General features: G+C 43.9%; 1 protein-coding gene across 1 annotated transcript in view; it reads right to left on the bottom strand.

Moving 5' to 3' along the window:
• iqgap1 (IQ motif containing GTPase activating protein 1) overlaps positions 1 to 21,433 on the bottom strand; it is a 41,956-nt gene extending 20,523 nt beyond the window's left edge. The window contains exons 1-6 of the mRNA XM_070836169.1: positions 21,310 to 21,433; positions 20,000 to 20,102; positions 3,539 to 3,695; positions 2,852 to 2,929; positions 1,532 to 1,608; positions 287 to 354 (exon numbers count right to left, since the gene is read on the bottom strand). Coding sequence (XP_070692270.1) covers positions 287 to 354; positions 1,532 to 1,608; positions 2,852 to 2,929; positions 3,539 to 3,695; positions 20,000 to 20,102; positions 21,310 to 21,355 — 529 coding nt within the window. The 5' untranslated portion in view covers positions 21,356 to 21,433. The remainder of the gene's footprint in view (positions 1 to 286; positions 355 to 1,531; positions 1,609 to 2,851; positions 2,930 to 3,538; positions 3,696 to 19,999; positions 20,103 to 21,309) is intronic.
• Positions 21,434 to 24,925: the final 3,492 nt, after the last annotated feature.

Raw genomic sequence — 24,925 nt, 5'->3', positions numbered from 1 at the left:
GACTCTGGCTCTGGGACAGGGAGCTGAGCGGGAACACTACCGACAGGGAAAAGCTCTCACGGTTACTAATGACTTTCACATTTCCAGCAGCTCCTCCACACCAGGGCCTGTCGTAGAGGAAGAGAGGCCTCTGCGCTCCTCCTCTCAGGGTGCAGACACATTCAACACACTTCAGACTTCATGTTCACTTTGGCAGCGCGGCGACATTTGTATCGCTCCGGATTTAAGACGACATAATTGGGTTAATAGGGACGGAAAGAGGAAAACAGATGCTAAACACTCTTACCGGTGAAATCTACTTTTCCGTACAGATCCTGGATCTGAGGGGCCAGGCCGAGCTTGAACAGGTACAGGCTGTGGACAGAGGACAGAGAAACCCAAAAAACATGAATCAGAAACAACATTGGGAACAACACACACACACAAATACACACAAAACAATCCCCTGCAGTGTTTTTTACCCTGGAAGGACCATATGGTGTCGTGGACGCTACACTTTCAGTGCAACCTAATTACCACGGTGAAAGCATAACTGCATGGGGGTGAAAGATGTTGCAGCCACGTAACTTCAGGGCAGGAAAACAGACGTCTGAACGCTCTGCCAGCTGCCACTCACGTCACCGTGTTGTTTTAGTCGTGCTTGGAGTTGATGGATAGTTCAAACATAGGCAGTGGACGATCAAATGTTTATCGCAGCAGAGTCAAGCTAAACCTCCTAAAGCTCGTAGATTCTGTGAAATATGCTTTGTTAGTTATATTCAATCTTCTGTGTCGACGATTCTGCAACAGGATCCAACTCTTTGGGATAAAACTCTCCAAATCACCTGATTATGTTATTTCCTGTGAGATTTAATTAAAACAGTTAAAAGGGGAACTTTGCCAATATTAAATCATGATTACAATATTATATGCAAATGAGTAATGTTTAACTTTCCTCCACAGTGAGAGCTGTGATAACAATAACTGAATTAACAGAAAATAACAGTTATTCAATTGGATAACAGCCATCGAGCCGTCAAATCTCGTATCATCTGGTGGACAACCGGCTTTGTTTCCTCACAGAGTTGGTAGCACATGAAAATGAATCATGTTTGCACAGAGAGCTCGTCAAAGCACATCTTTAATGAGCCTCTGTGGCATCTGGGTGTTACTGGTTTGAGTTTGGGGCCGGTCACACACCATGCCTCTGCTCTGCTGGTTGGCCCCTGCATCCATTTTACCTGAGGTGGAATGCACTATTAAAACCAACCTCTCCATACCTTGTCCCACTGAATGCCTTTCTGCTGAAAAACTGCACTGTTCACCTCATAAAAATGTCACACACTTTGAAACGTGCTCGGACCACAGGCCTCAGGGAAAAACTCCAGTGAATGAGGAATTCATATGATTTCTGCAGCAACAAAAAATCTGTTGTTTGTTGGCGTTTTTTTTTTTTTTAAATGCTTCTCAGACTCTTAAAACAAGCAGAAGAATCAAACCAATCCAGGATCAGACAAACACAACGAGGGAGAGACAGAAACAGAGAGAGTACCTGAGTGCATGTATGCAGTAGATGCAGCGCGGCATGTTCTTTCGGTCATATATGTCTGTGGTTTCGGGGTAGAAGATCTGAAACACAGACAGGGATAATGAGTCGATGACAGGAGCTACGATAACATGCCAGCGTGTTGCAGCATGCGTGTCGGAGTGATTCAGGGTATTAGCTCAAATGGAGGTTTACACAATGTAATGCATTCACACGCCCTGGTATTGTCTCTGTGGCGCAACGTCAGTGGAACTTTTGAAGGCAGCTACTTATATTTTCTGTTCAAGCTGCCAATTGGTGATATTTTGGGCTGATATTCAGAGTTTCCCCACAGTTGGCAGGGTGGGAAATTCTCAGAAGAGCACTTTTACTATAATAAGCCACTGTTTGCTTCTTTTACGGTGCATGGTCCTTTAAAAAGGACCTTTACAGAACACGCACAGTTTACAGATCCACTGACCTTCCTCCTCTCCAGTGAGCCACACCGGCTTCAGCTCATTTCAACACAGTATGAAAATCTACTTGAGCTTGTTTGAGGTACATCATCCATCACTACCAACGGCATCAGAATCAGCTTTTATTCGCCAAGCATGTGAACACATACAGGGAATTTGACTCTGGTTTTTCCACTGCTCTCGTGTACTCACACATAAATACACAAACAGGGAGACAAGAACAACAAAGCTGAGCAAATAAACAAGAGCAGCACAAGAGAGCACAGAGCCGAGGCTGCCGTCTGCAGCTCCATCAATATCTGTCGTCATTTACTGTTTCGTCAAATACTGGAGTTTTCTCGGTTGTACGGCAAAGAAAGAGTCGTCAAAGCTTTTCTTAATCACAACTACGAGGCCGTGTGATAACAATTTAACATACCTTAAGTTAAGTTAAGATTTTCATACTGTGCTGAAATTAACACGCACCAATTGATGCCTGGAAGGTGGAGAGTCAACTTAAAACTAAATATAATTCAGTAATTTCTGTAATATTCAGTGTTAACGTTACATTAAATGTGCATGCTTCGCAGTTGATGCCCTAAATCATACAAAACCAATATGGTCTTTCGAGGCATGGAGATTAAGATGATGATAAAATTCATTTAGAAAAAAACACTGTTGCAGAAAACATATTTCTAAACAGGTCTGAGAGTCACCGGCTGATATCTGATATTCAGTAAAATAAACTTTAACACTGCTCTGACTCTAATTAGAATTGTAGGTACATTTGCATGGAGGATACACTGGAGTATTTGTGTGTGTGTGTGTGTGTGTGTGTGCGTGTGTGTGTGTGTGTGTGAGAGACACACAGGTGGATGTGAGTCACGCTCACCTTTGGCAGTCCCTTCTCTGCCATGGCGTTGAGCCACTGGATGACGTTGTCTGTGTGTCTGAAATGGAGCCCCGTCGCCTGGAAGAGAGAAACCAAATGTCAGGACACAACAAACATGTTGTTCAGTTCACAGACTCATATCCAGCCTCATTCACAAGGACGACAAGAGCTGTAAACACACTGACGGTGGCCCGCCGGACTCTAGAGAAAGCCTTATCAGAAGAGACTCCAGGGAGGTTTGTAGGACAAACACAACAGTGTGATTCTGGGATAAAGTCATGTACAGATAATAAGTCTAACTTGATTAGGTCATCCACGGCAGACATCAGACGCAGCAAGCAGCATCTGTGGTGTAATGAGGTCGATCCACCAAGCACAGAGACACAATGTGGTTTCTTGTCCAAACTGTTTTTATACCACATATTCATGACTTTATAATCCAAGAATATCTGAGTTTGTCCTTGTAAAGTTACCACCGTAATCTCAGAGAATATTAAACATTTTTACTTTAAATTTGACACTTTAATCTCAGATATTCTTTAAACACACACACAATGGTCCTAATATGTACGAAGCCACTGCTTGGACGTGGAAATTCATCCAAACACCAGAAGCTCTGCCTGTCATTCTCAGGGCCACGACGTGATCTTCCTCTGGTGTATAAAAATACAGAAGAGATGTTTCCACCTTGTAGCGCGTCTGCTCTCGGTCGTAGATCTTCTTGAGGGAGACGGTGCGCGGGGCGAAGAAGTTGCCCAGTTTGGCCAGATAGACGCCGTTCCTCAGCCCCTCCTCCAGCTCTGTGGTGGGAGGCAGCTCCTCGTCCAGGCAGGCCTCCATCCACCTGCAGGGACACATCACACAGAGGGAACACACAGCCATGCTTAGGTAGGAGCTTCTACAGCATCATTTTTAGACAAGACAAGAAATACGGCACTTAAAGTAGCAGGAATTAGCAACTGATCAATGATATATGCACATTTTTTATAAGAGTTAAAACAATACCACACAAAGACTCATGCACACACACACACACACACGTGTGGTCTAGAAGTTCTAGAAATGTGTGGCTGTATGAAACTGAAACTGAAAATGTGTCACAAATTTAGTCTGACAATGTTGAACTGAGTCTGAAAATGGCCGCTCTTCAAATAAACATTTCTTTATTGAAATGAACAATGTGGTACTGTTGTTTTTTAACCCTAGTTTGGGCCTAAAAAGAGCAAGATCATCTCTCCCACTTCCATAAAACCCAAGAGAGTTCACTCTAAGTATGAAGGGGCGGCTTGTGCAACACAGAACAATGTGACTAGACTCGGCCTTGATTGATTAGTCATTACTGAAGCGATAAACATAATGTCCGTCATCAGAGTTAATATAAGAGCCTCTTCACTTCTGTGGAGCCGTAACCTGCAGAGATCAGAGCCGCTCAGCTGACTGATTCGTCTGCTGTTGGAGTAAATAAGGAGCCCTGAGGGAGGATCATTCCTCATCGCGCTTCACTGCGTTCGGCCTCACAGTGAAAAAGGACACGACCAGAGTACAGTAAGTGATCTGGTAAACACAGAAGTACGTGTCACAGGTATGGATCACATATTAGCGCAGACCAGCTCTCCTTCCGACACATTCCTCCCCGAGTTCTTCCATAAAACACAGTGACAGCACCATCTCTTCAATTATTCCGCACCAATAAAACCGGCCGAGGCCGAAGGCAGCAAACGCCACACGTGGCCTCCTGAACGCAGAGTTCCCAGCATTCCCCGTGTGTGACATTTCATTTCTTTTAGGTCATATTGTGGAGTCACATTCCTGCCATGCGCCCGTGTCAGCCCTGGGCCACAGAGGAGACGTGCCGAGCCCTCACACCGGGGACGGGCCCGGTGGGCTGGATTCCACCATCTCAGCTCGTCGCCGGCCGGCAACCACAGATGCAGCAGGTGCTTTTTTTTTTTTTTTTTTTAATCCCTGAAACTAAAACTCATCTTAATCTTAAAAAGGAGGAGATGTGCCTCACTCATTTCCACGTCAGTAGCTGACTTCCTTGAAGCACTTCAAAAGAGCTTGTGGCTTTCAGCTGCAGGTGACACATTAGCAGATGTAGCTACGTACTTCGACAGCTGGTCAGTGAACATGTGTGTCTGATCACAGTCTGTCACATCACCTGCCAGCATCTACAATATACTTGCTGTTAACTTATCAGACTTTTAAGGTGGGGCTTCCTCTTAGTTATATCCAGTTCCATTCACTGCTCTGACAACTGGGTCAGGGGTCACTCACTGCAGAAGAAGAGTTTTCCTCCTACTGCGGGTGAAAAGTGCAGAAAATTTACTTCTGCTTTATTTATTCCACTTTATTTACACCACATGGGACCTTTTATCTTGTGTGATTTTATTGCCGAGGACAGATTAGAAATGGTTTGTGGGCCTGAATCAAGTACGGCTTGAACCGCGGCCGCCTTCCCCACCTCACAGCAACACACACGTCTTCTTCTATTAAAGATTAACAGCTGTGTTTCTACATCATTTCCTCCCCGGTAAAGGGCATGTGTGTCTGCCCCCCCCCTTCCCGCTTTATTACGGCCTTCAAATATCAGCTCTGATTACGAGAACCTCGAGTTTATCGTTGGCTGTGAGAGGAATTCCGCGGTGTGAGGGCAGACGGAGGGAGGTCAAGCCTTTAGAAAGAGGACAAACACTCTCTCTCTTTTCATCTGCTGAGAAAACACTCCCACTCTTCTGTAACTAAGGTCTTTGTCAAGCAACAACAAGGTTAACTATATCCTGAGTAAGATTAAAAGATTCCTTTCCTCTTACAGACAGAGCCCCCCTGCACACACACATAGTTATATACATATTTTGTATTCCTCCAGCTGTGAGGAACTTCATTTAATCGAATCTTAACACCAAACCCAAGTCGAATTCCTAAAATACAGTTTCATTTTCAGGCATTTTCCTACTTTTTGATTCTTCTGAAGACGTTTGGCCCTCATGCAAATACATGAAAACACACTCACACCCACACTTTGCAGCACACAGGCCAGCTAACCCCCCCAGCTGAAACAACTTCCCTCCCAGGAAGTCGTGACATGGGGTCTCAAGACAGGCCTGCTATTGAGGCCGAGGTGACCAACCCGTGGCGCGAGGCCCGGGCCTGCCAGCCAGGAACAAGCCCCTCCTTTCACTCCACACTGGAGCAGTGAAAGGCTCCATAAAGACTGCTAACTAATGGCTCTTTTATCAGGGCTACACACCCTTTTCCAGGCCAGCACAAACACAGACACACCCTCCACTTAACCGGTGAGAACTGCAGCTATGAATGGGATTTTAGAATGTGGACCGAGAGCAGCCAAGAGAAACGGCGAGTTGTGATTATAGCGCTAACAAGCATGTCTACTATTAGAAAACAGCCAACAAATATGAAAGCGTTGTCTGGAATCTGCAGAATCACTCCGAACAAATAACACGTCGAGTGAGAAGTATGAAGGTGTGAGAGAGCATCTTCTGAGAGGAGCTGCGTGAAGGTCACTGCTGCGCTGCAAGCATCCGATTAAAAAAGGAACTATACACCACGTCTGGTTTCGTTACAAATATCTAAAATAATGCAGTATTCATCTTAATTTATTTGGTTTGACAACAAGTCTGGCAGTCACCAGTGGGGGGGGGGAACTTGGGGGATGTCTGACAACCATCACTGTGGCCTACACAGTTCATTTCTATCTGGTTTAATTCATGCATCACCACTGCAATGATGAAAACTTTGCTTTCAGTTTCACCATGAACATGCACTCAGCCTAAAACATGCAATAAAAACAAAGCATGCGACGATTCATGTATCAAATGCAACAAGGAAAATAGACAAAAATGAAAAAGAGAGTCTCATCAACGCACATTCATAAGAACAGAAGTAGCATCGCTGTGCATCAGACTCTGAAGGAGCAGATCCTCGTTTTTAACAGCACTTGGAACGAAGGATTTCTTGTAGATGTATGTAAGACATTGACAAGAAGCTCATTTAAGCAACACTTCCATCTGTCCTGTGCTGCTGGGGGCAACAATGTGTGAAAGATGTGTGAACGTTCCCAAGTTTCAACCAAAGGGCCATTTTCCATGGTGAGAGTGAAGCGTAGAGCAGCTCGACTTCTCAAAACGCAGCAGCACTACAGCACAGACAGAGGCGTTATCTCTTCCCTTCCTAGAGATCCTGTGTCCTGACAGGAAGCTGAAGTCAGGGATGAGTTCAGAGGTCGGCCTCATAGGAAGAGGTCTGCTACTGACCGCCGTCTCTCCAGGAAGAACCGCAGACACCTCGCCAGCAGTCCGTCTCCGGCTGCTCTCGAGGTGCATCCTCCGTTTAAAGCCACATACAGCCTCCGGGCTGCTGCGGCTGCTCCTGCAGACTTTTGCAGGAGGTCTATTAGTAATGTTCAGTCCATGGAGAAGAAGAAAGTTTGGACTTCAGTTACATACTTCCTCTCTCCCAGGTTTTGCTGTGAGCCACAGGCGCAGCGCTTCCACCGCAGTTAATGTTTAATAACAGTCAGGCAATATGAGGCTTGTACTAACAGACCACAAGCCCTGTTATTGTAATGCTAAGAGGTATTGTTCTCCTGTCCCTCTCAGGGGACAAGAGAGCGGCCTAATGGGTTTCATTGCCTCATTGCTTACAAAAGCTTGGTCGCTGCTACAAAGAGACAATGACAATTTGTGTCTAGTGTGCTGCCAGCTGATCAATTACACCACACAGCAAGTTTAAGTGAAAGAAAAAGACCTATAATAACATAATCAGACCCGAGAGGTGGTGATAAGCAGGTCAAACATGTTGAGGCGTCTAAAAATGTATAGATTTAGTGGAAATTATGCTGTTTAAGGGCATTTTAAGTACTAAAGTTCAGCATGTACCACTACTGCATAGAGTCATGGCAGGGTTGTTAAAAACATGGTTCTATGTAACCTGCATCCTGACTGGGAAGCATCACTCTTTGAATATGGGAAGTCAGTCACGTCAGCATCTCAGTCACATGACTTTAAATTACATGAAGTGCATAACTGACCATAGAAAAATGGGAATGACTCACAACAGTTTGATACCAAACACAGAAACCAGTGAACTGTGGCGTTAAACGCGCTGCAGGCTGTCACACATCCTGCTCGACTACAATTAGAAAAAACAGCCCATGAAGTTGACTTGGTTAGTAAAGTTGGTGAAGTGACAGTGAGACTTTAACCACTCTTAGAGAGAGGAGCGGAGGTTATGTTGTTGGTACGATGTTGGCAAACTCAAGACTTCCTGTTGTTGTTTCACAATAAAAGCCTCCCTACTCTGATGGAGCTGCAGGAAAGTTAATTAGTGCAAAACTGGTTGATTCATTGAGCAGCTTTTCTTCTATAGTACGATCATCACCTCGGGCTTTGGGAAGGTGTGATGGTGGTCTAATCCACCTTTGGTTGGATTCCAGTCCCTTTCTGTCACATGAGCTCAGGTGAAGAGTCTCTTAAGCCTTAAAGGCTTTGGACCCCACCCACCACTTCAGCTTTACAAGACAGACCAAGAAAACCCTCTGGTAAAGGTTCCCAGTAACACAAGTCTGCCCAGCAACACACAAACCAGGCATTATGCTGCTTTTAGACAACAGAGGGACTAAAGCGTGATGGAAAGTGGGAAAAGTCCGAGTATGAACGAGTTCCCCGCGCTGTTCAACAACGTCCTGTTCTGTATTCCTGCCATTATGAATGCATCTGTGTCTGGAGAGCAAAGAGAAGGAAGTGCAGCAGCTTAACAGAATAGCTGGAAAGGCAAATCATGTGTGTTGAGCCTTATCTGACAGGAGCACACTGACGAGGCACGCATGCTATTAACACACATGCCCCCCCCCCATGCCCTGTTTTCAGCCTCTAACAATCCACCTCCTCCACTGTGACGACGAAGGGGAGTCTAATTAAAGACGGAGCATTAAGAAAAGTCTGTGCGTTCAACAAAGACGGCAATCTGTGAAATTATACACCAAACCAGCGGCCTCTTACAGTCCGGCTGGAAAACACAACTTTCACGAACATGTTTCCGAGAGACAGAGCACAAAGGACGGGATGGAAGAAAACAAGGAGAAAAACGACAAGAGGGAACACAAAAACAGACGAGCGAACGAGAGCCAAGTTGTCCATTACATGCTTTGCTGCAGCACTGGAATCTGTGCACCAACTGACCTCGTCTGAAACAACCTGAGAGCAGCTGGAGCGACAGTGTACCCGCTGTGTCACTGTGTGAACCCCACGCTCGCTGTTGTACAAGTGGGGGAAGCAACAAGCATGTTTCTTTTTCCAACAAGGCCTGTCGGAGGTGGAGGTGGAGGGGGGGGGGGTGACCACAGTATGAAATGAACAGTATGTAATTATTGCCACAAGGATTCTGTCAATGAAAAGAATCGCTGCCTTCAAATGGGCTCGTGTTTACAGCGTTCACGATTACAGTCCAAACCCCTTTTGTGGTATTCGTGCCTCCACAAGGGGAAATTTGATGAAAGCTCAGAATTCCTGAGTTGTGACATGTTGAAGTTTGTAGAAAATGAGGATAGATATTTATATATATATAGTAATTTTAGATGTATAAAGTTTATCCAGTAAATGCTGACATTTGGCCTCACATTTCCTGCTTTAACATTATATTACCCCGTTGCTAGCTAGCTAAACTGTTTGGTTGCGTCTCCACGGCAACAGTGAGGAATGCTCCGTGTTGCCTAGCAGCGTAGCCTAGCAACAGTGCTCTCACGATGTTACCACTTGAAAAAAATATCGCGAGCACGTCTTCCCATGTCGTAACCCTGAGACGTAGCAGTGTGGCATCATGGGAATTTGTTGTCTTTACCACCGTTGCAGGTACGAATTCATTAGTGGGGTAACTGGGTTATGTTGTTATCTAAGGTTGAAATAATCATGGTAACACTAACTTTATGAAGACATTTAGGAAAACTTAGGTACACAACACAAAAAAAATATATAACATGACATAAGTCTTGTCATTTTTAGACTTTTAAATGCAGAAATGTTACTTATTATACCTTTAACTTACGTATGGTCCATATACAGACTCTTATATATCTTATATATCTGTATATCATTAACAAATCATCTTAATATTCTACACTTTTTGACTATAAACAGCAAGAATGAATGTTTGTTTCAGTTAGTGCTGAAACAATTAGCTGATCATCAGTTAGTGAGTCAGTCAACAAGAACTCTGCTGATCAATTTTTGCACAGTGATTCCAAACCTGGGGGTCTGGGGCCTGCTAGATCAATCTCTATCAAACTTTAAAAAGATGTGACGTTCACTTCCTAAAGGTGATATGATGCTAAAGGGTTAATGTAATACTTATTGAACAGGACCGTTTCCTCTAATCAAAGCACTACAGTGTTAATGGCTGTGACCTTTGACCCATTGGGGGCGTCTGACTTGCAGCATTTACAGTCTGAAGGCACAGATTTATAAAAACAGGCTTGAGGTGATCAGGTTGATGCTCAGTCAGATGAAACTGCTGCGTCAGCTCAGCTCTCTCCCTCCGACAGCTTCCATCAGCGAGCAGGATTCAGACGGTGTTCCTGCGCTGTGACGGAAACCAGCAGAGTAACTTGCGGTCTCAGGTTTCACAGACGGCCAGGTGAGAGGCAGCCTGTGGAGGAGGGGTGGGACCCGGACGCTTCCTGCAGGGCCTTTATGGAGCGCTGATCCCTCTCTCCCTTTCATTCCCTTTTCATTTTCCCACATTCTCGGCCGCTGACTGCTGACAGGCTGTGTGACTCAGAGCCTTCCTCCAAACAAGCAGCAGGTAACACATTTACTCAGCGGCCGGAGCTCAGCGGTGCAGACGTGGGCCTCAAAGGCACATTCAAGGCACTGCTTTAAACAGCCAGTCCACCATTACCGGTACTATAGTGGTTCTGTGTTTGCAGCTTCTCAGTGTTCATGGCTTTACAGTCATGCTGGTCCAGAAAGAGCCCGACAAACAGTGGATGAACTGTCATTAAATTCATGGTTAATTCACACATGGTTCATGATACCTCCATGTTTCATCTAGCGCCACCAACTGGTCAAAACTCCCACTTATCCAACACTTTACCTCATGAAATGATGCTAACCAATAGCATGTTGATTTGCCAACATTAGAACTAAGCTCTAAGAGCAGCCAAGAATGACTAGGACGAGGATTCATTTACAACCGTAGACTCACTGCTGTGAGACTCACATTTCCCTGCATGGGAGTAAAGTTTGCGCAGGTGGGGCTCTTTTCTTTCTCCGTTAAATCATGCACGCCATCGACTAATCTGCAGATCGTTTTTGCAAATAATCGGTCACTTTTTGATCTAGAAAATGTGAGAAAAGAGTGAAAAATGGTTCCTACGTGTTCAACAGTTCAAGAACCAAAGAGTTTGTTTTCATAGAAGATGAAGAAAACCTGCAAATATTCACATTTGGAACCAGAGTGAGAAATTAATTCAATAATTCATCGACAGATTAATTGGCCGATCAGTTCAGCTCTAGATGGAAAATAAACTGCAGGAGATTTGGTTCACAGGGAGCCAGTAGGTCTGTAGTCAGCTGAGGACAGATCGTATCACTAAGAAAAGGTTTGAACACACTACTCTTGTGCCATTGTTCTCCTCATACCAACACAATGTCGGGCCCTGACGTTACATAACACTCATTGCGGCAGCAGCAAGAGTGTTTGGAAACTGTTTGAAAACAGGAAATTACAGACTAATGGCCAAAGCTTCTGGAGGAACTGGGCCGTTCTTGCAGTGAGAAGATGGAGCTTCTGCAAAGACACTCAGCCTGTCTAACTTTAACTATTTTAGAATATGAAATTAGAGTTATGAGGCACTGACTGTAATCTGTGTCTAGTTTACTTCCCCGTCATTTTGCAGTAAGTAAAGTGAGGACTCTTTTTTTAAATGTTTGTATTCTAGCACATGAGGCTGACAGTTAGGTTTGTAAAGGATTTTATCTTGGAAATGTTATTTTCTTCTGGTGTAAGATGACAGGAAGCAAAGATGGAAGAGTGTAATCTAATGTGGCACTGATGTGAAAACACTCGACTCTGCATGATGGATTAAAGAGATTAAAAACAGAGATTATCTTTCTGTTTACTGCGATGGATTTAAAAAAAAAAATAAAAAAAAATGTGATGATGCAAGAAACTTTATCATGTCACAACGTAATAAAAGATGATGACTCTGCACTCTGCTGTGTTTGTGCGTCCAAAATGATTTTTATTTTTATAAGTAAGACTATATGAAGAGCAGATTTAAAGCTTGAAGCTAGAACACCTCATTGTTTCACCAATTTTAGATGATACGAAGCAGCACTATCAGACCTGGGCATGAACGTGTCACGGTGATAAAGCGGAACACCTGGTGGGTATTATTTCTGTTAGGAATCATCACTGACATTTATGATTAGCCTCTGAGATGACTGTGAAACTAAAGAGGCAAAAAATGTTGGAGATTATGCACAGAAGAAGACGGCTTGTCCAAAGAGCAGGAAAACACTAGAATCACTGATTTCACACTGTTTCTCATCAATCTGAATACGATCAGAGCGGTTATGTTGGAGCGTATGACCATTGTCACAGAGCCGTCCTGAGGTCTCTTTCAGCGTCTTTGTTTCTGTGGTTTGAGGCGCAGCAACATTGTCTTGCATGTTTGGCCATTAGATCTTCTTGACTTCTGCACTCGTGGTTCCATCTGTTGCTGTGAAGATGCCACCGCAGGGCTGAGCTCATTACCATCATCATCATCATCATCGCAATGTGTTTATATAATTAGAATATAAGTAATGTGTTGTTTTTATGTTGCAATTTGAAAAAGCCAAACCAGACTAAAGCCTAATTATTAGGTCTGTAATAGCAGACGCTTCGCTTGTTTGAAGACGGAGTGGCATTGGTGGTAAAAAGTACCAGAACACAGGAACACGTTACTTTTCCACCACAGTAAGAAAAAGTCCATCATGTCTGAGCCCTAATGGAGGCCAGCATGGAGCAGTTTGACCTGTCTGCATAGTTTTGTTTCCAGATTCTGCTCCCCACTTAAGAGTTAATAAGGTTTAGAGAAGCTGTCTATAGGTAAAAAACTCAAACACACACACACACACACACACACACACACACACACACACACACACAAGTTAAAACCCAGCAGCTATTTTTCCCAGGAAAGGGGAGGAGAATATTCCCAGTCGGATAGTGCAAAGTCAGATCTTGAAGCAAAATGTTTTACTGCAGAAAAAGAACAAAATGTGACCCAAGAACTGAAATCAAATCTAAAGAAAACAGAACAGCAGCAATATGTTAGTTCTCTGTCAACAGTCAGTGATGTAACCCACTAAAAATACCACTGTGATATTTGTGCCATTCCTCACGAAAGCAACAATCTCCTCTCAGGGTAAGTTCTCATCATTCTTTACTGTCACTTTCTTTGACACGAAGGCTTGAAACCTCATCGAAAAGTGGATTTTTTTTGGTAATTCAGCCACTTTTTCACTAATTCGGCGCTGTTTGTTCGAGGCAGCATATCTTTGCCGTCAGACCAGGCTGTCACACAAACAAACACACATTCAAACACGGTTACCTAACCAGAATGGATTGCGTGTTACACCAGAGTGAGGAGAAGAAAAAAAAGCAACTTCATATCATCGCCTCGCAGCACAGAGTCAATAAAACACCCGTGTGTTGTCAGTCAGTCAGTAACAGAGAGGAGGAAACCTGCCAACCACAGGTAAACTCTGCTGTCGCTAGGCAACACTCACGACTACGTGACTGCACTATTCTTGTAAATAACCGAAACTGTCACGTAAACAGCATTGTTCCCAAAAAAGGTCATAGTCAGTCGGGGAAATTTAATTAAGATGCAGTGTAATCCAGTTGGTCACATCACTGAGGAGTGCTGCCGCCGGCTTTAACCTTACCTTTAAATGACAAACATAAGATGGTTACCGTGCTCGTTAAACCTTTAGATAACAATCATCGACACTAGAACTCTGCTAAACCAAAGAGTCAAAGTCACAGCATCTCTGAAAAACTGGCACACAGGTACCCACAAGGATACCGCGGTTACAACATGTGACTGATCAGGTTTGAGGTCGAATACTGGAGGGAAACTCATATTTACAGGAGAGCTTCCAGTTCAGTAGCATGCAAATAAGGACCAGAAGACGTATCCTGTTAAAGATTCATGACTGATCTCACAACAGTCGCCTGCTGATTCAAATTCATCGACCAGCACCTCTAGAGCTCAGGAGTTCACTGAAATAGTCTAAAAAACGACCCGTTGCTGTTGCTGCTTGTGACGGAAACAGCCCCACATGTAGCCCCCCCCCCCCCCCCCAGCAAAACTGCAACTTGTGCTTTTCTTTCTGTGGATTGAACAAGCAGGATACAACACGTTCATTAGCTTTTCAGGTGCTGATGGGCGGATTGTGTTGTCGTAGTTGGGACAGAGCCAGGCTGACAGAGTGAAGACCGTTCATTAGCAAGAGCTCCAACTTTCAGGAAAAACATGAAATGTCATGGTTATAGGGAACCCTGTCATTTTCAAAAATCATACAAAACACTAATTAGACACTATTCTAACTCCAAACGATCTGTGTGTGTGTGTGTGTGTGTGTGCTGTAAATAGACCTGAATGTGAACCACCCTGACACACTGCTCTGTATTTCCTCTCACCGCCTCACCACAGTGACGGAGGGAGGTCGGTGCCACAGCTGGCGCTGATGTGCACTGATGTACAGGACGGGTGTTAAGGTGGCAGGAATGGAGGCGGAGGATGAAGCTGTAGCTCTCTGAGGCAGCTCTACTCACCACGCTGGACTAAATCCTGATGGCTCAGCATTCAGCTCTCTCTCTACAGGAGACATTACAGTAGCTCACTGTCTTAACAAAGACTCCTACAGAATTACAGCGCCGGGCAGGACAGAGAAGGAGGGCAAACACAACACAAACACACTAGTTACTCTGGAAATAGTTCCTGAAGGCCGATGTTTTGATGACCAGACCAGATGTTTACTGATTTAAATCACAATTTTGCCACTTGACAACTTCTTTTGAATATTTCACAAATGGATCTCGATTCAGTTGTCATGAAGGACGGACAACAGAGGGCCTTGAAAGTTTCTTCCTCATCTCATGTTTAAAATTGCAAATATAATTTCCCTGTCTGGGATCAATAAAGTGCATCCATCTATCTAAATTATCAAAATAAAAAAAGTATTGCTGTGATATCTGAATAGAAACAGAAAGTACAAAAGGGGATACACACTGTGCATTTACAGTTACATTCATGGGGTGATGTTTTCAAAAAGGTGTCATCGCCCTGCCCATCAGTTTTAACGATGTTTTAATTCAATTCACGCACCAGCTAATTGTGAAAATGCAGCGACATCAGTGGAACCAGTAGGTCGAGTAAGGCAGCAACATCATCACACTCAGGTTGTAAACAAACTCTGCATTTTAACGTCATTATTAAAGGAATTCTGATTCTGATTCTGATTAGCACTTGAAATATCTGCAGAAAAGTTAAACCAAGACTTTACTCTACAAAACCTAGTGGACGTTTACAACAGACGCACTGACGTCTTGTTTTGGCACCAAAGTGACAGAATAGGTAGATTTCCAATAACTCTCAAAAGTTTCTTACTTACTTAACTTAACCAGCAGTTTGGTTAAGTTTAGGCGACCAAACTTCTTGGTTAGGTTTAGGAGAAGATGGCGGTTTGGGCTCAAATCAGTACGCTACTTTCATTACATATGTGAGGCAAATTGTATTAAACGTTCCATTAAGTTCATGACATAAGTTACGTAAGTTACAATAACTCAACGTTAAATAATAAATAATAAAACAGCCGCTAGAGATCAGCGACATCAACAACAGTCGTTTTCACCGCCTTGATAATCAACCCCGGTTGTTTTGGGTGTGAAGACGGGCTGTCCCAGCAAGTCTAGTAAAGCTGGGGTATGATCTAAGCACACTGATGGTACAGATAAATGAAAACGTTCTGTGTGTGTGCTCAGGCGGTTGACAGACAGATCTGATTATGAGACATCGATCAGCCAAACTGCACCATCACAGACACTCTTATCTCCTCCCGAGGACAAATCTAACGCTCCTCTACCACTTTCACCGTGCCGTCACGTGTGGGAGGAATCTGGTTCACCTGTGGAAACAAAACCTTTCAGTTACGCCCCAAACCACTACGTCACCTGCTGAAATTATCTGCTGACTGAGTGATTTATAATCACCTTCACTTTGCTGTGTGCAGGGTGACAGGAAGCAAGATGAGCACGGTGTGACAAAGGCCACCGAAACAGTCACGACATCCTGACTTCAAACGTTTCTGTGTGTCACTTATCGTCAGAGGATCCTCCGTTAAAAAAAAAAAAACAAAAACGCCTGAAATGGTTTGTCGGTGCGATGAGGAGGGAATGTGCAGTTAGCACGGCGCACGGATCGATACACAGGAGTATCGTACTGAAAACATGTCCGACTGCATTCCCACGGAGACTGAAGCAGCGAGCGAAAGAGTGAAAGCAGAAAATGAAGACAAGTCAAATATACAGAGAAGGAAGATCAAATGGTTGAAAGAAATATACAGAATAAAGTTGAATACCTCTATCATGGTAGTATGAATGATTTCTGATTGCTGATGACTCATTCAAACCCCCAAAAATGACAGATTACAGCTTCCTCATGGGGAGAGTTTGCTGCTTTTGCTTCTTTGTAAATTTGCAATTTGGACTATTAGCAAAACAAAACCGGCGATTTGAAGCCACATGAGATTAAAAGACATGACTCAGTAAACCAAATAATAATTAACAGATCCAGAAATTAGCGTGGCAAGTGTTTGACGAGCCAAAAACAGGTTGCCGAGCATTCAAATATGGCGAGATAACACACAGCAGGTCACTTCAGCCTCGGGCTCTTTCTCTGCACTGGATGGGAACATGAAAATAAGAGCGATAACACATCGTTTGCATCTCTCTGCTGAGACAAGGTGAGTCCAGGGAGGCCTTCTGCTCTCAGACACACATCTGACAGTGACACAGCCACGATGCATTCCTGCAGCCGTCCCCAGCAGGCACACAGGTACGCTCTCACTCCCCGCTGTGCACCTGTCAGAGGCATTCCCATCATACCACCCAGCATCAACACACACAGCATTCCTCCTCCCAGCATTCCCCTGCAGGCTCAGGTGTCCCCCACATGGAGCTCGGCCTACCTGAAACCCAACGTGGGACCTCAGCAGCCGAGAAGAGAACGAGTGGATCCAAACCATTACCATCACCCCTCATTTACCTGATTAAGTTCACCTGGTCTCTCACCTTCACACGGGGCAGCGGGTCTGGTTTTATCTTCCTCTTTAGTCCATCTTGGTTTAACTCAGAGCTTGTGAGACTAATTCGACTGATTAACTTCTAATCTCCTATTGATTTTCTTTCAGATTCAACAGCCAACGTCCATTTTCGAACCCTTAATTTTCAGCTCTTGAATTGTTGGGCCTCTCTTCAGGGAGATGTAGGATCTTGAGCTGCTCTGTATGGAAAATATCTTCAGATAACGTTTATTATGAATTACTGTTATATAAAAGAAAAAATGGATGCTTTTGATGTTCAGAAATGTGAGTTTTCTAGCTAATTTTGTTCAAAGCATTTAAAAGGGGTTTCTGTCCTCACCACTGTTGCAGAACACCTGATACTAATCGTTGGGTCTCTCTCCGATCTAAAGAGTTTGGTCTAGACCTGCTCTTTATCTTTAAAGCAGCTTGATCACATTTGTTATGGATTGGCGCTATATAAATAAAGATTGATTGATTTATTTCCATACATTCTGAACCTCTTAATTTACAAGTAACTTATTTTCCTGAGGAGGAGTTGAGGTGGGTTATCTCCTGTATCAAGTCTACACTACTACTTACCCACTTATTAACCAGAACCAGCTAACTCTGTAGCCATTAGGAGCTGCCAAGTTCACCCTCTGACACGAGCTGGCAGAAGACTGAATGTCAGAGCAGAGAGTCGTGGTGCCAAACTATGGAAAAGTCCAACAGGGCTGGACAATTTTTTATAATTTTGGTTAATGGTTCCAATATGAAACGTTAAGGCCCAGATTAGACCTGGTAGCTGGTCCCTGCAGCACCTCATTCTTTTCTGGATCACCTTTTGTGAGGGCTACAAGCGACCTTTCAACGTCGTCTCGTTGTGCAGACTGCATGAACATCTGGTCCAGATGTAGTTCAGATCCAGACTGCATGTTAATGCTTGGTGGATCTAGGGGCTAAAATTGATCTTTGAATGTGGGCCTTGTTTTGTCCACATGTGGTTTCACACTAAATGTTTTGTGTGCTCATTCATCCCCTCCTACAGATGTCTCTAGTTTGACTGTGAGCTACTGCAGAAGGTCTACAGAGGTTTTAAACCGTTGGTGTTCAATGATGTGACCTTTTATTAATTCATCAAATCTAAATATGACTGTGTGCCCACCAGCCCACTACTACAGCATGTACAGAAGTCAAATTTTGCGGTGAAAATGTTTGTCAGTTATTGTTTCCAAGGTCTAGAATGAACTATTCAACGTTTCCCGGCACACTGGGTTGAGTAAAAAGACCCAGAACCCTTCCTCCGAGGGGGCAAACCCTGTCACCACGCTGTCTAACACCTGAGATGTGGTGGGTTTAGAAAAAGACGAGTCGTGACCCACATTAATGAAAGAAATGCATTCCATGTCTAGTTTTCTCTAACGAGCAGTCGCTCAAGCCTGACTAGATGATCTACACACACACATGGTATGAACAAAAAGTTCCCTGGGGGAGTAAGGGAGAGGACAAACTGAGGCAAAAGTGTCGAAAAGTGGGTTTAGACCAAACACAAATCATTCCAGGAATTTCCTGAACATCACAGATGGACGATAACCACACAGCAGGTGAGGGATGTGGAGCAGCAAACAGACAACCGCTCGGCTTTTATCAGAGTGCGCGCACACTCTCGCTGCAGCGCGGACTCCGGCGCTTACACCGGAACCTGTTGCTATGACAACTGCGGGTTTCTGTGGCAACAGGGGGAGATACAAAAATCAACAGGGACTGAGTCACTTCCTGTCTCGTCCAATCCTTCCCCTTTTGAATCTGCGAGCCCGCAGCGGGGGGTCAACTCCAGAGTCACTCAGAGCAAACGCATGCGGCTGTTAACAAGTTCAGGCAACCACACACACACACACACACACACACACACACAAACATATATACACACACACACGAGGTTTGGTTGTGCTCCAAATATAAAGTTGTAAAGTCTATTCAACCTCTTTGTGATGCTCTACAATGAAGTGCTCTGATCTCTGCTCAGCAAATCCAGTTACACCCATCACCAATGTCTTCATGCTTCATGAGAATTGGTTTATTTAGATGTTGTAGATGATTCAGATCCATTTGTCCACGAAATTAAACCTTAGCACTAAAGTCCCGACCTAAACCAGCGTCCTGCTGTGACTGGAGGACTGTGACTGATATGACGATGACAAAGAAGAAGAAGAAAGAAGACAGACGATACTTGATCCCCTTAATAAGATCAGTATTGGTGCCGATACCAGTTCAGTGCACCAGATCAATGCATCCTTCAATCTAAAGCTGTAAAACTATGGATCTTTCCCAGACTTCAGCAGCCAGCCCCGTCCAAGACGTCCACAGGAACATCAACGTGACAAGAGCAAGCGAGTGGGAATCAAACCTTCTCACTTATGTCCCACCGTCTGGTGCCAGTTTGGAACAGTCAGCAGCAATTTTAAGCATTTTTTTTAAACATAAAAGACAAAAAAAGATTCCTTTTTTGACAGTAAAACTGATTATCTTTGGGTTTTTGGCTGTTGGTCAGACCACAGGAGCAATCTGAAGACTTCTAGGAATTTGGGATTGCCACTTAGAAACATAACTCAGTTGCAGCCCTAATGACAGCTCCACATTACTTTTCTACAGTGTATAATTCTTTGGGAGTAGCCTCCACTGACTAAATGCCGAGTCCCAGACTGGGAGATGATCTGTGCCATGAATCAGAGCCGGTGTCACTGCTCGCTCCTCAGTTCTCCTTTTTTGTGGCCTGCAGTCTTCCAGCTCTTACCTTTTGGCTTCCTCCAGGTGACACAGGTACTCGTAGGCCATGTTCTGCTGCCGCCGCTCATCCATCTCCTCCGCCGTGAGCCTCTCCACACCATCCAGGACAGCTGGAGCAACAGCAGCAACAACAGGAGCGAATGTAATGAGATCACAAGAAAACTCTCGCAAAAGAACAGAAATATTGACTTTACATTTTGTTTATTAACTTTGTCCCCGTTTCATAAGCTGGGAAATGTTTCCATGCAGCTTTCTGGCCTCTCCGAGCTTCCATACTCTAACCCTAAGGAAACAGCCTCTTTATTAGTCATCTGTGCAGCCCGTTAACACATGAGCTCACCGAGGCCTGGCACTGGATGGTGTGGGCATGCTTTTGTCTGTAAATTGCTTATTTGTACACTGAAAACAAAAAAACAATGCAGGGGAGGTCACGGGGAGATTCCCTCAGGACGGCCCAGAGTGGAGCCGTGGTTCCGCCTGCAGAGCGATGTTCCCCAAAGAGCAAAGAGGTATTTTTCCTCCCAAAATTATGTAGAGAGGGGGATTGGGGGGGTGGGGGGTTGGGACAGGAAGCAGCGCAATACAAAGAGGCCCCATTTTAGCCTCCTGTCACAGCTGAGGTGGGAGAGTTCAGCCTGTTTGGGATCCGGCATCAACAGGTAAATCCTGATCTCAACAAAAACTGACATGAAAAGCTGGGAAAAGTCCTCCTGAGCACCAGTTTCTCAGTTTGTATTCAAAGCTGGAAAACTGAGACCAGTAAGCTACTGACTGTTTTCCATATCTGATGGATGAAGGAGTGTAAAGTTTCACTGGAGGACTGCATCATACATTTTCTCCAGATTTTGCTCCCAAACCCAAACTTAGAATCTGATTGTTTTTCCCTGGTTACTGAGTTATTTCATGTCTGTTTTAGAGCTCAAACACAAAACTTTTCACGACTAAAGCTGGAATATTCTGCCCTGCTGTTCACTTGCGCCACAACAGAGAGCCTGAATCAGCTTGGAGTAACATATAGATGGAAAAAAAAGTTGTGTAAACTGTAAAAGCAGGCCTCCTCCCCCCCTCCCCCCCACTCTCTCCTCTCAACTCTGCGATGCATTATGATAAAAAACAAACAAACAAACAAACGCGGAAGTCATAATCAGGCTGTGAGCATGCTGTCAGAAATAAAACCCCGATCTGACCGAGAGGCCGACAAACGAGACTTTTCTGAAGTTTCTTGGGGGCGTTTGCACGAGCAGAAGCGGGGCTGCGGGGGGACAGAGAGCCTCCCGCCTGGCATCTCTAGGTGAGCACAGAACACAGCACACTTACAGCCATATCTCGGCCGCAGCCCGTCCGCCTCGTCTGAAGTTGACATCCTCCTCTCTGGAGAAACGCGGCTCCTCTTTTCGCTTCACGTCAAACTTTACGCACGGCCTGAGCAGCTCGGCTCCCAAACTCTCCGGAGCTGGAGGAGAAAAAAAACAGTAAAAACCGAGAGAAAAAAGCGGGGCAGGACCTTTCGGCCCTCCTGTTCCTCTTCTGCACAGTTTGAGTTGAGACTTTTCTTCTTCTTCAAACCTCACTGATGTCACTGGGTGTGTTCTTCCTAATCCTGAAGTATGCGTTTCAGGAAACGGAGCTCGGCAGCCTCCAGGCGGCCACACTGCGGGCGCAGCGACCCCTGCTGTCCTCCGCACCCCGGAGACCGGGCAGGGCTCCAAACTGCGGCCCGGGGACCTTCAGGGGAACGCTAAGTGGGATCCTGAGGTCCTGCAGCAAAATGGGAAGTTGTTTAAAGGTGCCCAAGTGTTCAGGGTCTGTGGTTCTGTTGCTAGATGTCCTGAAGCTCTGTGGGTGGAGTTTAAAAAGTTACTCTGAGCTCACATTGAGATGATCTGACATCCAAATCAGCAGCTAAAACATTTGAATCCACTTGTTTTAAAGTTAAACATGGAGGACAAACAATAAAAACAACTGAATGGATCGTCTGAAGAGAAAAAACAAGTTGATCTGCAGGAATGAGGAGCAGACAAAGAGTACAGACGTTTCTTTAATAGTTGCAGCACAAAGTAAGAAAGACTGTAAATATAAAGTATAGAAATATAATTACAATCTACACAACACCAAGAATATAACAAGGTTCACAGTAAGAATAAAATCATTCATATTTTACTTTGTAGAATAGATAAGAAATGTTAGATCTTCTCATCTCATCATAAATATCTCAGTTCTACTTTCTTTCAGCGATGTGCAAACCATTTTTTAAATAGTTATTTCTAACCTGTAGACCTTGTAGCCTGAAGCTCATTCTTGCCTTTGAAAGCAGTTTGACAAAATAATCTCAGCACACGGCCTGAGGCTGAAAGCTCCAGAAACAGCTGGGAGCTAAAGGGGCAGCAGCTCAGAGCCGTCACTCCCCACCAAAGGCCTCTCAGGTGATTTCCAGCCACCAGGAGTCTCCCTCCTGTCCTCCTCTCTCCTGACGGGACATGCCGGGGTCAGTGGGGTCAGTCATGCCGGGGTTGACGGCGGAGGCCCCCCACAGACCCTGTCATGGCCCAGCCAGCACTTCTGTGTGGCTCCATCTGTAAGTGAATTTGAATTTGGTGTCACATCTTCAAAGGCAGAGCCAATAAAAACCTGATGATGGATGTTTTATAGGCAGATTTCAGTAGTTTTGAACTCAATATATCTAAATGTTCACAGATTCAGACTAAAATATCTAATTAAAAATCACTTGAATATAAAGTAAAAGTTATGTAATAAAAATAAAAGTAATATCATGGTCAACCCTCACTATTGTAGTTGCAGGCTGAGTGCCAACACACTTTGTTAATTGGTGCATTTAAAGGGGTATTTCGTGTTTTGCAGAGGTGTTCTGCCACTTGACCCTACGTTTTCCCATCATGCAACCACCATCATCTTTTTGTTGGACTGGTCTTTTCAGCTTCACACCTGCAGTTTGCATGCTGTTTGTTAACTAAACTAAACTAAACTAAAACTAAAATAAGTTTTAGTGTGTCATTTCTTTTATTGTCTTCCTTCAGAGTTTGAATCTTTTTTGTCTTCTTTTATTCCTTTTTTTTTTTTACTGCAGGCTTTTCTTTACCTACAGGAAAACATTTAAGGGATTCTGTCCCTTAAGTAAGTCCCTCAGTTAAGGACACTTAAGCCTTAAGTGCACTGTGCTGTGGTTAGATAATTCACAGCCTTTATCTGTCGACCAACACTTTCTTCTGCTGATATGATTGGTTGTTAGTGGGGTGGGGGGGGGCAAAGAAAGGCAAAGACACAATCCAATACATTTTTCTCTCCCTCGTCCTCTCGGCCTGCAGATGGTCATTTATCTTTTAATTAAGCGTTGGTAAGGAAAAAAGGTGTTTTCTGCCTCTGGCCTCTGACTTTTCTGTGTAAAATCATCGGTGTGCCCCTTTAATAAAGAGTCATTTCTAAAATATGAGCTGCTGCTGTCAGTTATTCATGTTGTGCAGAGTGTTTCTAACTTACAGGATGAACAAATACTCCATATTCAGTAGGACTCTCATTACTTGGAGAAGGAACAGCGTGCTTAAAATCCTCTGTCTCCTTGTGCTGGTTCATCTAATGGGTCTCCTTTCACAGCAGACGTCTCGACGTGTCATAGAGGAGAAAACATGGATAACTAGCAGCATCAGTGATGGCTGCCTGCACAGTGTCCAGGCCTGGGGACAAAGAAGTAAATAAAAAGATGTATAATGTATCATCCTCTTTAGAAACAGTGAAGTGTTCCTCATTCACATTAAGGAACACCTCCACACACACACACACACACACACACACACACACACGGCTGAGCGGTAATGTAAATCGATACGCTGACTGTGTGAAACAGATGAGTGCTGTCCTGCTCTCCACAGGGACAGATCTCTGTCCTGTGGGACCTCCACCTTTATTAAACATATTAATAGTTAACAGACAGTTACATCTCCACAGAGACGCACCTCTCATTTGTGCTGGTTAGATAATTAACACATCCATTGTAATTTCACTTTATTAAATGAAAGTTGAGTCTGCTGTAACCGTTAACTACAGCTGTGTATATAAAGGTACAGTAGTGGCTCCAGTAAGGTGAATAAACTGGCACTTATTTGGTGAATTCAGCTTTTCTTTAGGCTACGTCACATTAGCATGATGCTAACGTGACCAGCTAGGTCTGATTTCTTCTATGTGGGTCTACAGGTGGTCTTTTATAGTTTAAATAGTGCGTATAGTGGATATATATGACAGAAAACACACTTAGATGTACCTGTATAAAAGGGTCACCTGACAGCAAAAGAATCGAGGCACATTTATTTGTACAGCACCTTTTCAGACACAAGGTGATCCAAAGTGCTTTTATAGGGACATAAAACACAATAAAAACAAGACACAGAAACATTAAAGCGAACGTAAAAGAGTGTGAGTCACATGAACAGTAGAGTTTGAACCACTCACATACTGTATATACATCAGACGACCATCAGGTGTGTTTACTGAGAGACGCTCCGTCCACATAGTGACAGCATCCTGTCAGCACCTCTGAGTGGACTCTGCTTGTATTTAGTTATTAATTATTATTTAGTTATTAAGTTTGACTTGATGAAGTTAAGATATTTATTTATTGATCCCTCAGTGGGGAAACTTTGCTGTTACAGCAGCTCAAAGGGACAGACAAAAAAAATAAAAGCACACAGTTAAGAATTAGAAAAATTAAATAGCAGAATATAATATATAATAAATATAATAAAGTTAAAATGTTTCCTGATGTGATTTTGTCAGGATGAATTATGGCGTTTTAATGAGGAGTGAAATAAAACTCATTGCTTCACAACGTAGCATTAAAGCCATCCTTCAGTTTACTGTCCAACAGTATCATGTGACCAGGAAGCTCCTGTGCAGTAATGGAAAGTAACTAAGTACATTTACT

The sequence above is a fragment of the Pempheris klunzingeri genome, chromosome 1, assembly GCF_042242105.1.
Source record: "Pempheris klunzingeri isolate RE-2024b chromosome 1, fPemKlu1.hap1, whole genome shotgun sequence".
Classification (NCBI taxonomy): domain Eukaryota; kingdom Metazoa; phylum Chordata; class Actinopteri; order Acropomatiformes; family Pempheridae; genus Pempheris; species Pempheris klunzingeri.
The sequence above is the reverse complement of the archived record's forward strand: the minus strand, read 5'-3'. Positions and strand labels throughout refer to the sequence as shown.